A 13,277-nucleotide genomic window follows, 5' to 3' on the forward strand; every position below is an offset into this window, starting at 1 on the left:
CGGCTAAAACCGGTTTTTTAGTGAAATTAAAATTCGAAAACCGGTTTTCTGAAATGCCGGTTTTTGTAATGCCTATTTCTAACATCAACAATTTATGAGTTATGTATAAATTCTATAGAGCACTTTTATCCTTCAACTGATGAGTTGATTTCCTACAATCTCCTTTCCTAAATCATTATTTTTATTCCTGTGCATTTTTTGTGCCTCGACAAACCACTTGACGAAGCAAATTTGGCCACACACAAATCACATTTATATGGGCGTTCGCCCGAATGAGTTCTTAGATGTATTTTGAGTTGCGTCGATGTGGAAAAGGCAAAACTACACGTTTGGCATATATGTGTTTTAATCCCTTGGTGGAGTCTGATATGCTTCAATAAATTGCTCTTTCGATTAAAACCTAAGATAAAAAATATAAATAATATAACAAATTCCTAAAATTATAATTATTATAAAATAAATCTTACTTTTCCCGCACATGTCGCAGTATAAAAGCGAGTGCCCTGTATGAAGACTGCTGTGAATTTTTAAGTCTTTTTCTTGGGAAAATGTTTTTTCGCAATCTTTGCATGGAAACGATAGAACTTTATTGTGAATTTTTGTGTGTACGTAAAGATGACTGCTTGATATGAAAGTTTTTGAACATACTTTACACGAAAATGGTTTTTCACCTGCAATGAGAAGAGTAATGATAGGAAACTAGTGGTGTATGGCATAGAGCCTTAGGGGACGTCCATTAATCATGTGATCGAAAAATGATTTTTTTAGAAAAAAAGACTGAAAAAAATGTTTTTTCTTTTATTTTGAAATATTTTGAACTTCTTTTAAAGCAATCGCATTGCTTTAGCTGAATAGGTTTAGTACGGCATCGTGCCTTAAGGCAAATTACTGGAACTTCCCGTACAAAAATTACATTTTTTTAAAAAAGATTAATTTTTGTTAAACTTTGAAAAAACATAGATTTTCAAGAAATTTTAAATTTCTGAGTAAAATTGACTTTTTAGGAAAAAAGACGTTGAAAAAATTTCTTTATTTTGAAATATTTTGGAAATTTTGAACTTTTTTTCGCAGTTGCGTTAGCTGCATAGATTTAGTATGGCATCGTGCCTTAAGGCAAATTGCTGGAACTTTCCGTACCAAAAATTACATTTTCAAAACGGATTAATTTTTTTTTTTAATTTGAAACAATAGATTTTTGAGAAATTTTAAATTTTTGAACAAAATTGACTGTTTTGGAAAAAAAAGACTTGTCGAAAAAAAAGTTTACTTTACTGTTTTGGAAAAAAAGACTTGTCGAAAAAAAAGTTTTTCAAAAGCTGCATAAATTTAGTACGGCATCGTGCTTCAAGGCAAATTGCTGGAACTTTCCGTACCAAAAATTACATTACATTACACAAAAAATTAAAATTGTTTTTAAACTTTGAAAAAATTAGATTTTTGAGAAATTTTAAATTTTTGAAAAAAATGCCTTTTTAGAAAAAAACTTTGAAAAAAATGGTTTCTTCATTATGAAATGCCCTAATAAGGCAAATTGCTGGAACTTCCCAAACCAAAAATTTACATTATTTAAAAAAGATTCATATTTTAAAAAAGATTTCACTATGAAAAAATTAGATTTTTGAGAAATTTTAAATTTTTGAAAGAATGACTTTTTGGAAAAAAACTTTGAAAAAAATGATTTCTTCATTTTGAAATGCCTTAATAAGGCAAATTGCTGGAACTTCTCAAACCAAAAATTACATTATTTAAAAAAGATTCATATTTTAAAAAAGATTTCACTATGAAAAAATTAGATTTTTGAGAAATTTTAAATTTTTGAATAAAATTGACTTTTTTCGAAAAAAAGATTGAAAAAAATGAAGATTCCAAAAAATTTTCTCTATTTTGAAATATTTTGGAAATTATGAACTTTTTTTCAAAGCAATCGCACTGCTTTAGCTGCATAGAGACGAAATATGGAAGCGCGTAAGCGCCGCGTCGCCGTCTAACGGACAAACGACGTTACGGAACCCGTAGAAATGTAAAGAAAATTGATACTTATTGTTAAAATCTCTATAAAATAACTGATAATTTGATGTGCCTATGTATATGTCTAATGATCATTCTTGACTGCCAAATGGCATTTTTTTTTGTACTAAATCTCCGAAACCGCTAGACCTGCCTTTCCAAAAATTTAATCAGTTCTTCATCTTATCAATACAACTAAAGTCTTTTTTAAATTATTAAAATCGGACGCTCCGTTTTTGTAAAAACTGAGTTACCGTTTTTGGCACTTTTTGCCCCGTGTCTTCGAAACGGCTGGACCTGCCTTTGCCAAAAACTAATTAGCACGTCTTTTTATCAATAGAAATCGAATATTTTTTGAAAAATTGAAATCGGTCGGTTAAATTGAACCGTGTTCCCAAAATCGTCGACGAAAATTTGTATCCACACACATAATCCATTTTTTTCTAAGGTATGCCAAAGTGTTCAGAAACCTTTGAAACCTAAAGATATATAAAAAATTTCATTTTCGATTATTTTGCGATTACTATAACATGCCCTACGTGAAGTTCATAATAATTTACTAAAAATTTAATGATATATATATTTAAAAAAATATAGTGCTTCGTATTCATAAATTTGTGAGAGAATACAAATATGTCTACAATATTTGAAATAAAATCTTGAATAACAAATCAATTTGTTGGAACGGTAAGGAATTGTTTAATCAATTAAAAGGGTAAGTTCAATTATAGTATAATATATATTATATTTATCAAACCTGTATGTTTTCTACTGTGCACTAAACACATGTAAGACGTCTTAAACCTTTTATTACAAGTTTTACATTTATAAGGTCGTTCACCGGTATGTATTCGCATGTGAACATTGAAATCACTACTTCTAAAAAATGTTTTGCCGCAACTGTAACAAAGAAATGGACTACCTGAAAGAAAAAACTAGTAAGGTAATTATGTAAAAAAAATACTTCTATAAAATAAATTACCATCATGATTTTTTAAATGTCTAACAAGTCCTTTATAGCTCTCGAATCGTTTTGGACATTTTATACATTGAACTGATTTATCTGTAGGATGTGCTTCTGTATGAAGCAACAGCTTTGAGAAGGAATGAAAATTTTCTTTGCAAACTATGCATACGTGGTTTTGGTGTTTGCCTAAATTGTACAAATATTTATTTAAAAACAACCTTGTTTATTAAGGGGCACAACTGGTGTAATCGCCTAAAAAAGGTGATTTTTGGGAATTTATATTAAAAAAACTACTTTATCAACCATTTCAAAATTTTAGGAATATATTTATACATGTTTTAAGAATACATAGTAAAATTATTGAAGAAAAAAATTAAATATTTTTTAAGTTATCGTCGATCTCCAACGGCGCGACAAAAAAAGGCCCTTTACTGCTGCAGTGATTCCGGCCTTCTAAGTGTATGAAATTTAAAAAAAAATCTCGTTAAACTAGATAATATTATCTGTAAAATAAACTACGATAAAGAAAAAAATAAGAAATTGACAAAATGACGGCGTTTTTTAAAAAAAGTCGAATTTTACCCAAAATTTTGGTCGTTTTCGGACTGCCAAAATTCGATTTTTGATCCGATAAAAATCGATAGTTCATTTTACGGAGAACTATATATAGAACATGTAAAAAAAAATTGATAGTGATCCGGATTATTTGTTTTTGAGTAATCGCTGCAGCAAATTCGGAAAATGCTGTTTCGAGAAAAACGCGTTTAAAGATTAAATGATCGTTATACTATATATTATATATATATATTGTTTAAATGCTTGCGACTCAAAAACTATTTAAGATATCGTTTTAAACTTTTGGTATGTTATTTTTAAAGGTATAACCTACCGAAATATGGAAAAATTGAAAATTCGATTTTTTGAAAATTTCACACTAGTGTGCCCCTTAAATTTAACTATTCATATAAAAAGTACCTCTGACATTTTAACCCGTGTATCTTTTATTCTTTCAGATTCATTATTCAAACTGAAGGCAACAGAATGTTTTGATGCATCATCCAAATTTATTCCAAAATACTATCTACGTCTGGATTTGTTTGATGCTGTGACAATGGTGACTGGGATGTGGATTCTTTTAAATAATCTTTTAAGGACTGTTCATTATTTAAGCATTTTTCTTTAAAGTTAAAATGCTTTATTAGTTCTTCTCGGCATTTGGTGCATATGTTGCAAGGTAAGTTCTCATTCATCAGAATCTATATAGTGATAAATGGGTTATGAATGATGAAATATAAATAATGGTAGTAATACTTTCATCTTCTTTATATATAAATATATATATATATACTAGCTGACCCGGCAAACGTTATTTTGCTAGGTAAGGTATATTTTAAACAATTTCTAAAGAATCAAAAAAATTAATACTTGAAGTGTATAAGGATGTGTTGTTTGAATGCTATATACAATGAGGTATTATAAAAACAATAAACCCCATTAGTTTGTCTATATTTTGTCAATACAATCAAACTGGAAGTTTTATACACTTTCTATAGAAAACATGGTATAATCCAATCCAAGTCTTTTTTTTGGCCTTTCGACTTATTGATTATGTTTCAAGTTTTTCAGATTCTTTTTGCATTCTGGATTTTGTGTATCATTGTAAATAATACTACTGAGCTTATAAAAAAATTTCAAATTTCTGCGAGGAGAGATAGAAAATGAATTAAGTATTTCTTCTTTGACCTGCTTTTTGAAAAGTTTCAAGTAACATTTGATGGCACTGGAATTTTGTATTAAATTAAACCATTTGATAATGTAATGTAAAATATCATTTACTAATGGTTATTTTTCACTAATTTTTAAGAACAAACAAACAGGCAAAGTTTTTATCAAGAATGGATAGTGATATATGAAGATCCAGGGTAAATAAGGTTTACCACCGTCTCAAAGTAAAGTTAAGCATCAGTCAATAACAATATTTGAAAGTAGAGGTAAAAAGATGTATAACCAGCTATAACCTTGATTCTTATGGCTTTGCTATCGGAAGATAAACGGTAATCTTTGAAAAACCATAATAAAAGTATTTTCTTTCGTTGTTAGTTTTCTGGGTTGTGAGCGCTGGAGTTAATGAAAATTTAACTATACGCTATTTAATTGTTTTATAAAATGTAATTGTTGAAGTTTGATACTAAACGCTCTGTGTCTACTATGTTTATGTATACATGTTTGTCTTTTGTTTTATGTAAACATGTGATTGTTAATAATATTTGTATGCATGTGATTAGTTAAAGAATATATAATCAGTCAGTCTGTTTTATCCTTCTGCATAAACGGTTGTATTATTATTCACATAAATTCTACAGTAATGTTGATTTTAAGTGAAATTAAACAGTTTTTTTTTTATAAAACCACTTTAAAAGTTTACACCTGGGAAGGGGTTTTTATTGTTTTTGTATTACCATTTGACTTATTTAAAAAAAATCTAGCAAAACATTACATGGTAAAACAGCATTTGCCGGGTCAGCTAGTACTATAATAAAAATGCATTAACCTTAACTTGAGTAATGTTTTCATACATATAACGTATGTGGTCAAAATCATTTAATACAGTATCACACACAGTTTTTAAACAAACCCTACACACATTTCGTATTTCAAAATTTTGCAAACCATCAAACATGTTTTATTTATAAAAAAAAACTATATTTACTTTTATAAAAAAAAAACAATAAATAGCATAAATAAAACTGTAAAACACAAAATTTATAGGTTAAATGTCAGTTTTGTTTACAAACACGAAATGTCAAAAGACTCCATTACGAATTCAAAGATGGCGCCGATTTGACGTTTGACATATGACATGTCAAAATGACAAACTTTATTCATTGTACTTTGTTCAATTTGTATAGTTTCATCACATTGAAAGTTTTCCTTTAAAAAAGAAGAGTTTGGCAAAAAAATACAAAAGTGTTAGAGATTTACCACCATGGAAGCGGTGCCGAGGCTTCCTATGATCAGTTTTGATCTAAAAACTAGTCCCGAGCCACCACAACGCCGGACGGCACCTAGTGCCGGGGTAAAACTGTGTTTACAAAAATAATTCATTAATGTTTGTCATAATGGATATATAATATTACAATAGGCTGTAAAATATGTATTCTGCTCAAGTAGTTGTATAGTATTGTTATGTTTTGTAGTTGATAGCAAGCATTGAACAAATGTTCATTGTATACGCCTTGTTAGTCATTAGCTGTTAACCTATAAAAATTACACAAAATATCCAATCAATTCCGTGATAGAAAATTATAGTAATAATTTAAGTTCTAACCATTAAATTTAAGCAAGTTATACTGTGCTTATAAAATGTTTTTCCAAGAGCTTGCATAAATTATGACTTACAATTATCTCTACCTCACCCCGACAAAAGAACTTCTACAAAAGACAAAGAGCATACCACTACACAAAACAATAGAAATAGAAAAATGTATACTTATATTCGAAATAAAAAATGACAAAATCAAAACCTGCACCATAATAGAGACAAATCAGGATATACACGACCATCTATCGAGACAAAACCAAAACATTCACATGAAACATGCAAAAACTAGTAAAGGAATTGCAAGTCCTCTGAGAAGTGCAAGCAGCCTTTACAATAAACTACCGGACGAACTAAAGACAATGACGGACCTAAAGAATTTCAAAATTAAATTGAAAAATTACAAAAGAGATAAATGAAATAAAATTCCTTATTGTAATACTATATTTCTTCTGTTCTGTTAAAATATTAATTTCATTTAGGTATAAGTATGTATGTATGTATGCAAGCGTTCTGTGTATATATGTGTGTATAATAGTAATAAGTAAAAATATATAGATGTCTTAATGTAAGTCTGTTACATGAAGTTTAGATTTTATTTTTGAAGTCAAACTTCTTTAGGCGCGACATGGGTGTAAAAACTTCTTTAGGCGCGACATGGATTAGCAGTATAATGATAGCTTTGGCTATGTATGTTTTGTGTGTGATCGACTTTGGCTTCAAAGTGACTTAGAAATATCAAATAATGCTCAAAAACAAATTCTTAATAATGGTTTTTGAATATTGATTCAAATAATCAGGTTGGATGTCAAACTTGTCGAAAGATATTAAATTCGGTAAAATTCCCATTTTGTGTAAATTTAACGGGTTTGTATTTCCACCTAAACCAAATTATCTACCTAAACTGGATACTGTATCTGAAAGGATAATTTCACCTAGGTTGTGTTTCATGCAAATTAGACGGTTGCGACGTGCAAATGGACAATTTGGAATATTTGGCCAAAATTATAAATGTGCCTGTTGACATTAATAATATAGTTAATTTATTACCTCGTAATATTGATGATGATTATTGCATTAACGTTCACATAAAAAAAAATGATTCATAGATCAAGCTATGTGCAGGGCTTGATAAATAAAACAAATATAAAAGTATGGCTTCAATTTGATAGGCAAGACAGATATTACAGCTGTTCAAGGAATGAGATTATATCGTCAGCGAAAAAATAAAAAAAATACAAACAGTAAATGAATGTATGTTAATTTTAATTACATGAAGTTCTTCAAACACAATTATTACATGATGAGTGAAGTTGCAAAAACAATATTTGTTTAGGCGTTGTTTAACATAATCCACTGTGTGAATGAATATTATAGAATTTATTATACAGCAATTATTTTAAAACGATCATTTCATATTTCAAGTACGACTTTGATTGTATTATTGTTTGTAAATATTATACATATTTTTAATGCAATCATAAATTTATAATTTATAATTTATCATTATATAAATGTGTATAATGATTGACGACACTAATAAATGTGTGCTTCACGAGTGTTACATGTTACTAATAAACATTATTCAAAATTGTTATATGATGTATTTATTTTTACTTAACTTAAATTTGCTACTGTTATATGATGTATTTATTTTTACTTAACTTAAATTTGCTACTTTATACAGTAGCAAATAAGTTTTACTTCAATCGCGTGTGATCCTTACGCGCATCTTTTTTTTTTGTTATAATTGCTGTGATCTCTCATACCAGAGCAATTGATGGCTTAGATACAGTACTTATGAATTATATCGAATAAAATAAATAAAGAAAAAAAAAATTAGGAAGTATCAGTCACCATATTCGATATTATAACATAGTTATATTTTTTTTGCTATTGAACACTAATGCATATTAAATTCTACTTGCAGTACATTGCTGAATTTTACCACGAGGATCCCGAAAGCTACAATAATGAATTTCACGCATTGGAGGGATTACGTGCAGTTGCTGTGCGTCCAGCAAAAGATGTTACCGGTTGCTCAGTCCTAAAAAGATATTACGCACAGCTTCATGCTTTGCAAGGAAGATTTCCAATGGAGAAGGGGCAGCCTATGGCTATATCTTTTACTTGGTATAATTCATACTTATAACAGACCTATATCAGATAACAGTTTTTATATATGTATTATTTTGATTTTCAGGAAAGATATATACACTTCTTCGTCGGTTTCGGCTAATGATATCAGATTTGAGATTGGGGCAGTACTGTACAATATTGGTGCTCTACACACTCAATTGGGAGCAGCTGATTCCAGAAATAGTGCTGATGGGATGAAATTGGCATGCACTCATTTTCAATGCGCTGCTTGGGCATTTCAGGTAAAAAATACAAACTAGGCACTTGTAGAGCAATAATTTGTAACCGCCTAAAAAAAGGTGATTTTTGGAATTTATATTAAAAAAAACTAGTTTATCAATCAATTCAAAATTTCAGGAATATATTTATACAGTTTTTAAAAAATTAAATATTTTTTAAGTCATCGTCGATCTCCAACGGCGCGACTAAAAAAAGGCCCTTCACTGCTGAAGTATTCCGGCCTTCTACGTGGATGAAATTTATAAAAAAAAATCTCCTTAAACTAGATAATATTGTCTGTAAAATGGACTACGATAAAAAAAAAAATCAAAAAATGACAAAATGACGGCCTTTTCTTTAAAAAAAGTCGAATTTAACCCAAAATTTTCGTCGTTTTTAGACTGCCCAAAATTCGATTTTTGATCCGATCAAAAATCGATATATCATTTTACGGAGAACTATATATAGAACATGTAAAAAAAATTTGCTAGTGATCGGATCATTTGTTTTTGAGTAATCGCTGCAGCAAATTTGGAAAATGCTGTTTTGAGAAAAACGCGTTTAAAGATAAAATGATCGTTTCTTCTATATATATAAAAATAAGTCGGGTTTTCCTTCCTGACGAAATAACTCCAGAACGCAACGAACCGATTTGGACAATTTTGCATTCGTTGGAAAGGTCTCGGGCTCCGCAAGGTTTAATGCTAAGAAAATTAGTGGTGCATGGCATCGTGCCTTAATGCCAATTGCTGGAACTTCACGCACCGTAATTAAAAATTCGAGTAATAAAAATAATCAATAACTGTTTTAAATAATTGCAAATAGATTATCTTCTATATTATATACACCTAAGTCTGTTTTTACATGGTAGATTGGTTTCCAGAAGAAGTCGTTGTAAAAAAAAAACGTGTAAAAAAGACATTGATCTTATACAAAAATGGGTGATTTGTTCCTAATCTCTAAAATCTATTAAAATAGTGAAAAACAAGAATTTTTAGGGTATTCCCCTAAATCAGTTCTATTCACATTTGCTTTGACCAGTAAAAATTGTTTGTACGCGCTGAAGGGAAATTCACTTAAATCTTTAAGCTTAGTGTTCGCAAACTATCGATACTATCGATGGTTTCAGACTTTTTCTTTCATAAATACTTTTTTGTGATATGAACATACTTCGCAAAAATTAAATTTAACAAAAAAAATTTAAGTACATAAATTTCAAATCGTGCTAAATGGAACAAAATCGTGTAAAAAAATTAAAAATATTCAATTTTCAAACCGGTATATCAAAACCGTGTACAAAAAAGACCGTGTAAAAACAGACTTAGGTGTATATATAAAAATAAGTCGGTTTTCCTTCCTGATCAAATTTTTTCTTTTCAAATTAAAACAAACAAAAAATTTCTTCATCTTTCTCACGAAACCATCTGGTGGCGAAACGGAGTTCGTCGGGTTTGCTAGTACTATTTACTATATACATACTCTTTAAATGGCTGCAACTCAAAAACTATTTATTTTACGATTTAAAATTTTGGTATGTTATTTTTAAATGTATAACCTATCGAAATAAGGAAAAAATGAAAATTCGATTTTTTGAAAATTTCACACTAGTTGTGCCCTTTAAATACTAATACTGAATAATGTGTTTTTAGCATTTACGAGAAAACTATTGCCAAGTCGTTAGTGAAGATTTATGTTCAGAAATTATGACATTTATGACTTCATTGAGTTTTGCTCAAGCACAAGAGTGCATTTTAGAAAAGTCTATGGCTGATAATAGAAAAGCTACTATTGTAGGTAAGGATATGGATAAAGATTTTCATATATGTATTTATTTCTTAAAACAAGTTTTACAACAGAAAATTATTTTAGCTCGAATTGCTGTACAAGTCGTGGATTACTACGGTCTGGCGTTAGCTGTTTTGTTGACTGGTGGTGATGATGGACCAGTTGCAGATACTGTTGGATCCAAAGTGTACAAGGAGTGGAAGAAATATATACAATTTAAGGTATGAAATGATCTATTATACTTTAAACACATCTTTCAAATAAAACAGATATATCTCAGTTTTATTTTCATAGATTGCATATTGTGGCTGTGTTTCCCTTTTGTACCAAGGACAACAAGCGGAAGAACAGCAAAAGATGGGCGAACGTGTTGCATTTTATCAAGCTGCATTTAATAGACTTGAGGAAGCAACAAACTTGCTAAGGAATGCCTAATGCAGAGGTAAGGAATTATCACTCTTTATACTCCAGTCATCCAGGCAAAAAAAGGCTGTTGCCGGTACAGTACTCCGGGAATTCTGAAAATTGGTAATCTTATGGATTTCGAGGTGCTTTTTACGAAAATCAACTTTGCCACCTCAAATTTGAACGGCAAGTTGCCGTCATATTAAAAAAATGGCGCCAAACAACAGTTTTTTTTAAATATTTCCTTTCTGGCTGATTCTATGATAAAAGTATCTATGTACGAATTTAAACTAGATAAAATTCCACAATTCTTTAAAAAACCGTTTTTTTGTAAAATTGATAGTTTGAGAGTACGGCCGCCTCAAAGTCTTTGTTGCTCTCGCCGTAGTATCAAATCTCTCCATATATGACAGCACTTTGAACTTGACCACATTCTTTCTAATAAATAAATATTTTCAATGTTAAATTAAGCAAATAAGATCTAGAAATAAAATAATTCAAATATTTTTCTGTTTTTTTTGCTGATTTTTTAACACTTCAATGGCAAAGTAGCTATAAGAAAGCAGCTTAAATATTGGAATTAGGTTCATCTTACACTCAAGTTTGAAAGTGTGGAAACAATTTAGACCTTTTGTTTCCTCCATTTACTACACTATTAGTATTCCACAAGCTTTTATCATAATTATATCAAAATAATTTCTGCAAATAGGCAATTGCTGATGCTCTAAACTTCACTAATGATGTGGTCGAGGGCAAGAGGAAAGCTGCGAAGAATGAGAATGAATTCATTTATCATGAAGAAGTTCCAGAGATGTCTGCGCTTACTCAAGCTACTGGAGCACCTCTTGTTAAAGGCATAGCTTTTAGTGTTACTGACAAAGATGTAAGATATTAATATATATATATATATATATGTATATATATATATATATATAATATATATATATATATATATATATATATATTCTACTGGAATAAACACTTTATTGCATTTAAACCAAATATATATTTACCATTAATTTTACTACATTAACTAATTGACATTGTGTCCATAATTATGAAAGTGGTCTAAGTCAAAATTTAAAAAAAATGATTTTATCAGTTATTTCATACCACATTAGTTTAAACTAAATGTATTCAATGTAATTTTTACGAAACTGTCAAAAATGAACCATTAGATAGTGGTTGTAATTTCAACATTATATGGAATTCATTTAGTGTTAATTATGAAAGTGGTCTAAGTCAAAAATTTAAAGAAATTATATAGACATCAAAGTCGCATTGACATGGATGAAAATTGATCAGTCATCAAATAATAATATTGAAACGGTAGACCACAAATTTTTGGTATCAGGTCATTCATTTCTACCGAATGATCGTGATTTTGGGTTGATAGAAATGAAAGAAAAAAAGCAAATTACTTATAAACCCTGAGCATTATTATGATTTGATAAAAAAGTGCAGAAGAAGCCATACATTTTTGATAAAGCGAATGTCGCAGTCGGATTTTTTTCAACGAAATCATTATATAACAAGATGATACAATAACAAGAAGAGTAAAAAATACCATCTTGGGCGAATCTGTCTCTTGGCTACAAATTGAATGGATGAGATTCTTGAAAAATGAAACTTATAAAATGTTTCATGAAACTTCTTTAGATGATTCTACATTTCACGTTTTGAATCTTTCACCTAAAAGAGGAAGACCAAAAATATACGGAAATATTAAATTACTTCCATTATACACCAGCATTAGACCAGTATCGGAAGAACAATAAAGATATTATGAGTTTATTACCGTACATCCTTCCAGTTTTTCAGGAACATTTTAAGAATCTTAAATACTCGAAATAATGATAAAAATGGATTACCGTTTAAAAATGATTAATAAATGCTCACGAATTATTTCAATAAAATTATTGTTTCAAGGTAAAACTCAAAGTTTTATTGCTTTAAGTCATTTATAGGACATTCAGTTATTTTGAAAATGGTCTAAGTCAATTCAACTTTAAAAACAATATTATCGTATGAAATTCACACAAAATTTTATATTCATAATAATTTCCATTAATTAAGACTAATAAAATTAAAAATTAAAATGTCGCATAATGTAAAAATATTTTTTAATTTATTCAATGCAAATCATTAAATCTTGAAACAAGAAATATATGACTTAGACCACTTCATAATTATGGGCACATATATTACCATATAATTTTACTACTTTAACTAATTGAGATTTGTTCTGCTTTTTTATATTTTTTTGTAGGTGCTTGGTGAAGATATATTCAAAAGATTAGTTCCAATCAGCGCTCACGAAGCCTCCTCTATTTACTCTGAAGGAAAGGCACAATTACTACGTGATATTGGCAATAGAATTGAGACTGCAGACATGAACCTTCAAACGCATTTGAGTGCCTTGCACCTTTTAGGCTT

General features: G+C 29.2%; 2 protein-coding genes across 2 annotated transcripts in view; one reads left to right on the forward strand and one right to left on the reverse strand.

The window, feature by feature from the left end:
• Positions 1 to 167: 167 nt before the first annotated feature.
• LOC113368273 (zinc finger protein 582-like) lies at positions 168 to 2,874 on the reverse strand. Its single transcript, XM_026609821.1, has 3 exons — positions 2,765 to 2,874; positions 468 to 671; positions 168 to 400 (listed from the first exon to the last, which is right to left on the reverse strand). Exons 1-3 carry the CDS (start codon positions 2,862 to 2,864, stop codon positions 168 to 170), a joined length of 537 nt encoding a protein of 178 aa, XP_026465606.1. The 5' UTR covers positions 2,865 to 2,874.
• A 3,086-nt stretch (positions 2,875 to 5,960) lies between these two features.
• The window catches only part of LOC113367633 (tyrosine-protein phosphatase non-receptor type 23-like), a 34,918-nt gene continuing 27,601 nt past the window's right edge, over positions 5,961 to 13,277 (forward strand). Inside the window, exons 1-8 of the mRNA XM_026609223.1 lie at positions 5,961 to 6,050; positions 8,224 to 8,426; positions 8,497 to 8,674; positions 10,301 to 10,445; positions 10,521 to 10,657; positions 10,731 to 10,844; positions 11,551 to 11,724; positions 13,111 to 13,273. Coding sequence (XP_026465008.1) covers positions 5,961 to 6,050; positions 8,224 to 8,426; positions 8,497 to 8,674; positions 10,301 to 10,445; positions 10,521 to 10,657; positions 10,731 to 10,844; positions 11,551 to 11,724; positions 13,111 to 13,273 — 1,204 coding nt within the window. The remainder of the gene's footprint in view (positions 6,051 to 8,223; positions 8,427 to 8,496; positions 8,675 to 10,300; positions 10,446 to 10,520; positions 10,658 to 10,730; positions 10,845 to 11,550; positions 11,725 to 13,110; positions 13,274 to 13,277) is intronic.

Source organism: Ctenocephalides felis, unplaced genomic scaffold (genome assembly GCF_003426905.1).
Source record: "Ctenocephalides felis isolate EL2017-DRISC unplaced genomic scaffold, ASM342690v1 CF-g0.4_SCAFFOLD_01170, whole genome shotgun sequence".
In the NCBI taxonomy this organism is placed as follows: Eukaryota; Metazoa; Arthropoda; class Insecta; order Siphonaptera; family Pulicidae; genus Ctenocephalides; species Ctenocephalides felis.

Bases quoted from the DNA above. Each gene is read 5' to 3' on its own strand.
- LOC113368273 (XM_026609821.1), bottom strand. From the start codon at position 2,864: ATGCGAATACATACCGGTGAACGACCTTATAAATGTAAAACTTGTAAT. The intron at 672-2,764 runs GTTTGATAAATA...TTCTCATTGCAG, and splicing joins GCACAGTAGAAAACATACAG to GTGAAAAACCATTTTCGTGT. The intron at 401-467 runs GTAAGATTTATT...TTTTTATCTTAG, and splicing joins CTGCGACATGTGCGGGAAAA to GTTTTAATCGAAAGAGCAAT.